At 54.5% G+C, this 5,276-nt stretch overlaps 1 protein-coding gene across 1 annotated transcript; it reads left to right on the top strand.

Moving 5' to 3' along the window:
- The first annotated feature begins 1,101 nt into the window (after positions 1-1,101).
- LOC107110648 (transmembrane protein 100-like) lies at positions 1,102-3,172 on the top strand. The gene has a single exon (XM_015411448.1). It carries the CDS (start codon positions 1,268-1,270, stop codon positions 1,637-1,639), a length of 372 nt encoding a protein of 123 aa, XP_015266934.1. The 5' UTR covers positions 1,102-1,267; the 3' UTR covers positions 1,640-3,172.
- The last annotated feature ends 2,104 nt before the right edge of the window (positions 3,173-5,276 follow it).

The raw sequence follows: 5,276 nt of genomic DNA, 5'->3' as shown, positions 1-5,276 counted from the left end.
CTTAGAGGGAACACTGGTTGTGAGTGAGCACTTTAACTATTGCATCAGTTAGTTTGCTCTGGAGCCATCCTTCCTGAGCTAAGACAAAAACGTTTGAGGTGGAGGCTAAAAAACTGTGATCTGGCTCGCACTCACTCAGCTTAGAGGGAACACTGGCCACGTCCTTAAGTGTCTTTCGACTTCACCTGCAAGGTTTGATTTGACTCACTTGCCATTTTGTAGACTTCATTTCTCCCCAGTGGGAACCCAAAGCAGCTTCTGTCGTTCTCCCGCCCTCCTTGTAAGGATCTCACGGCGACCCTGTGAGTTCGGTCAGGCTGAGAGAGCGTGACTGGCCCCAGGCCACCCGGCAAGCGTCCGTATGGCAGAGGGGGGATTCGAATCTGGGTCTCCCAGTCAATGTTCCCTCTAAGCTGCGGAGTCTCGTGAACAAAAATTCTACTTTGTGAGCTACTGGCACTAAAGTTGTGAGCGAGCGATTTGGATAGTCTGCTCTGGAGCCCTCCTTCCTGAGCTGAGACAAAAATGTGTGAGCTGGAGGCTAAAAAACTGTGAGCTAGCTCACACTAACTTAGCTTAGAGGGAACACTGCTCCCAGTCCCTATTCTCACACTCTAACCAGTGCACCACGCCCCAGACCTCGATGAAGTGTAACCCCTTTCTCTGCCCCCTGCCAAAAGAGACTTCTTGCAGACCCGGTGCAGAGGCTTCACTGGTATTTCAGAGAGGAAGTTGCTCTCAGAAGCGAAGGTGCAATTAAGTAGTAAAGAGCCAGGAGCCAACCAGCAATGCAGGCTGTTCGCAGCAAACTACCTTCACATTACTACTGCGTCATTCCAAACATCACGGTCCTTACAAGAGGCACCCCGGGGACTGAGCCTGCTCTACGACTGGTTTCTGTCCCCACCGCGGAGCCTGCAGACCCGTCCTCCCGCTGGGATCCCAGGGAGATGTTTGCCCACAGCCTCTGAAACAGTTAACCGACTTGCAGCTCCCGCCTCCTGGCGTGAGATCACTTCTCCTGCTTGCCAATCGCTGCTCTACGCTGCAGCAAAAGAGTTGGCTGGAGCCGAAGCAGCTCAGAGCAGAGGGAGAGAGGCGGCAGCCAGGCAAAAAGGCAGCGGGGGCAGCGGGGCAGGCAGGACTTTGCTCCCTTCCTCCTGTTGCTTGCCGGAGAGAGAGCAGGAGGGGCTCTCCCCACCCCAGATGTGATCCCCCCCTCCACGCTGGGTTGCTGGGGGCAGTCTTGGCTGCGCCTGCCGTCAGGATGATGGGCTGCAAGACCAACTCGCTGACTTGCCTGCAAGGCGGGAAGCCGGGGCTGCCCGTGGCCACTGCCACGGACTCCACGGCCACGCTCAACAAGCTGGCCCTGGCCACGGGGGGCACGGAGAAGTCCTGGTACCGCTGCGTCTTCCCCTTCGGCATCGTCTCCTTGGTCATCGGCGTCGCCGCCACGTGCATCACCTTCACCATCAATGGGCCGCAGATGGACATCGCCAAGGTGGTCTCCGTGGCCACCCTGATCTTCGGGGTCGGACTGCTGGTGGCCGCCTTGGTCTGCTGGCGGGCCAAGAGGGAGAGGCAGCGCAAGAAGCAGCAGGGCGAGCCCGTGGCCGTGGAGCAGGGAGCCCTATGATGCCGGCGCCGAGCAGGTAGAGCGTGGCCAGAGCTTTTCCCTTGTGTCCCGTGACAGAATGAGGGGAGTCTGGAGGGGGGGGGAGAGCTTTGAGGACAACCCCCCCCATTGTTTTGGAGATGGTGGAACCTGGCAGCATGTGGGTCCAAACCCCGTTTAGAAAGCAAGCAACGTTATGAATAGCAAAAGGACGCCCAGCCAGGAAGGATGACTGACAGTCTGTGGAGCTGCGTGGCAGGAACCGGCGGCTGGCTACGCACCCGGCCAGAGCGTCTGCCCCAGATGACCCCCTGTCCTCAGGGGACTGCGGCCTTCTTCCCCACCCAGAGCGAGACCCCTCGTTTGCAGAGAGCACCGGGGCTAACTTTAAGAAGGCACCGCCAGCGCAGAGTGAGCAGGGAGGTGTTTACGTCCTCAAGGGCACCCCCTACCTGTCTCCCTCACAAGCTACGCACATCGCTGACTGATCACAGAGAGTCCTTTCTTCCTTCCCCCCCCCTCTTTTTTAAGGCAAGGAGGATGATGGAGCGGTCCTCAACAGTGAAGACAACAAGGGTGTCGTGGAAAGTTCCCAAGCTGCTGCTGCTGCTGTTGGATGAACAACGTGATCCTTCGTTTTTAACTGCGGGGGGAGGAGTGCCGTTGACATTGGGGTCCTGATGGGCAGTAGCTGGAATGGTGCCCCCTTTTTTCTGTGTGTGTTTGGGGGGGGGCATGTCAGGGATGACAGCTGGGATTCTTGGGATGAACACATGCTCTCCCGACAAAGGACAGAGAAGAGGCACCCGTGTTTCCCGGTGAGAAGAGACAAATCAAGAGAATTTAAGGAATCGTACAGACGAGGAATGTTGTAGTGTGTGGGAGGGGGGGTACAGTCTCCTGTTGTGAGCAGGGCAGGGCAGGGCATGGGAGGGGAGTGACTGACCCTTGAGAAATACTGACCCAAGTCACAGGAGAAGTTGATCCGGTGGGCCCTTTTGATGCAGGGGGGCTGCGTGTTTGGACAATACCCGGATGGGTTGGGTCTGCCTGAGCGCGGGCTCAAGCAGCCCATGCAGTGTGCCTTGTGCCTAGGCTTGCTTGCACACCGGTTGTCAACTGATGCACAAGCCAGCCACGCATTTGGCCACCACAGACGTGGCACGACACGCCGTGCCGATTTCAGAACGGTGTCCACAGCAAGGGCGGAGAGGGTTCTCCCACCCCAGGGAATCCCTGGATTGCTTCCACGTGGATGTTTTGCTTCCGTTTGGCATCCAAACCGGAGCCCGTTCTTTTCTTTGCTTTTTTAGCATCCACACAGCATTTGTCCCCTAATCATCTGCTTTCCAGGTTTTCCCTTGTTTTGCTGTGACGTTTCTCAGATTTGGTTTGATAGGATCCTTGCCGGGGATAGAGACTTACCTTTTTCTTAGTGGAAGCCGGGAATTCCGAGGAATGAGTAGATCACGGAGACGGATTGTTATAAAATTATGATGCTAGAGCAGTGATGGCGAACCTTTTAGAGACCGAGTGCCCAAACTGCGACCCAAAACCCACTTATTAATCGCAAAGTGCCAACACGGCAAATTTAACCTGAATACTGAGGTTTTACTTTAGAAAAAAACAATCCATACATTAACTTAAGATTATCCAAACAAAGTAAGGAAAGCAATCCCAAATGCTTTCATTTACTTAAAATTATTTGGCAGAGAATTCGACACTTTAATGACGGTCTGGGCCTGGCTGGGGCGATGGCACACGTGCCCACAGAGAGGGCTCTGAGTGCCACCTCTGGCACCCGTGCCAAAGGTTCGCCACCACTGTGCTAGAGTGATCTAGCACGTACTGATTGAAGAAACCATGGGAAAGCCCTTGGTGATGCATGAGGAAGGGAGACGGGCAGTTGTGGGGAGGAGCTGAGGCCAGGAAAGTGTCAGAAAGACTGATGTGCAGGTGCTCCATTTCTCCTGCAAATGTCTCTGCATTTTCAGGGGCAACAGAGAAGGTGTCACTCGGCTATCACTGCATCAGTGGTTTGGGGCTCTGTTTGAAATTATCCCAGCTGGAAAAGGGTGGCTGCTCAGTTTGGAACAGCCCTAAGGCGATTGTATGCATTATAAACAGAGGACACGAGGGGCGAAATAACCAAGGAAAAGATATGGGACGGGATGGGGTCGATGGACCTATTTCTTAACTCCTCTCCTCTTTGGTGTAACTTTTCTGGCAGGGTTTCTTTGACTCTCTCTCTGTCTCCGCAACAGGGTGGCCACAATCCACAGCTGTGTTTCCCAGGGAAATCCGGGAAGAACTCTCTTCCCTTTTGCGCCCAAACTCCCCCTCCCAGCCGCCCCTGCTGGAGTCCAGCAATACTCAGGGCGGCTCCAAGCAGCAGGGGGGAAAACAGCTGCTCTTTGGCTTCTCAGCACCTGGAGCCGGTCCACATGCGCACATGCGACTGGGAAGGAGTGAAATCGGACACTTTGTAAGTCTAGAAGCCGGGAGAAGAGGGAGCAGCCAGGACAAGCATTGGGGGGGTGTGTGTTTTCAGTCGAGAACGCAGGGCGGACACATCCATCACGTTTTCTGGCCGAGGTCCTTGAGGGTATGCTGGCTGATCCTCTGGTGGGGCAGTCCCGCTCCTGGCCAGATGTAATATTTGTCAAAGGGAGGACTTTATTGCGCACCAGGGCAAGGAAGCACAAGGGAGTGAGTCTTTTGGGACTCCTCCAGATGGCCGTCCCCCGCACCTCTGGCTGGGCCCCTCTAGAGCCGGGGATCGCTCACTCGAACCTGTGTTTTGCCGCACAAAAAGAGAAAATCAGCGCACTGTTGTGCAGGCAGTCTTGTAACTGGCACTGTCTGGAAGCAAGGGCTTTAGCCATTCTGTAGCATATGTACTCCAGCCTCGAGTCGCCTATAAGCAAGGTGCGTTTCCCATATTTTGTGTGACCCTCTCTCTCTTCAGCTCCGTGTGTAATTTGTACCGGTATGGCTTATCTTTCATTTCTGACAATGTGAAAACATTTTTTTTCCTTTGCCAGTTTCACTTTCCCTTTTTCCCCCTTTTTTTTAAAAAAGCCCACTGAATTAAGATTTAGTAGGACCAGGGCTATTTTGGGGCAGGAACGCACAGGAACGGAGTTCCGGGTGGCTCCCGAGTTGGCCACGCCCAGCAGGAACTCATTAGCATAATAGGCCACACCCAACAGCAGAAACTCATTAGGATTGGCTACATTAGGGGTGTGTGGCCTAACATGCAAAGGAGTTCCTGCTACAAAAAAAGGTTTTGACAACAAACAAGGTAAACAGAATAAGAAGCAAAAGGTGGGTGTGGCTGGATAACCACACTTCTGGTAACATGTGGGTGCAGCCTAATGTGCTAATGAGCTGTGCTGTCAGGGGTGTGGCCCAATATGCTAATGAGTTCCTGCTGTTGGATGTGGCCTATTATGCTAATGAGTTCCTTCTGGGCTTTTTCTACAAAAAGAGCCCTGATAGGACTGGGGGGGGGGCGGCTGGGGAAATAGCCCTGCGGGGCTGGAAACCATTTCCCTGAGCCACCAGCTGGCTCCCTCTGAGGCATGCCCTGAGAGATGGCAGGATTTTTCCCTCCCAGAATCCAGACAGCGCAGGCCGTGGTGGGGCGGAGCACGCT

Source organism: Gekko japonicus, unplaced genomic scaffold (genome assembly GCF_001447785.1).
Source record: "Gekko japonicus isolate JY-2015 unplaced genomic scaffold, Gekko_japonicus_V1.1 scaffold3958, whole genome shotgun sequence".
NCBI lineage: Eukaryota > Metazoa > Chordata > Lepidosauria > Squamata > Gekkonidae > Gekko > Gekko japonicus.
Note: the sequence above shows the minus strand (reverse complement) of the source record. Positions and strands in the feature narration are given on the sequence as shown.

Coding starts and splice junctions, on each gene's coding strand:
- LOC107110648 (XM_015411448.1), top strand. CDS start 1,268: ATGATGGGCTGCAAGACCAACTCGCTGACTTGCCTGCAAGGCGGGAAG.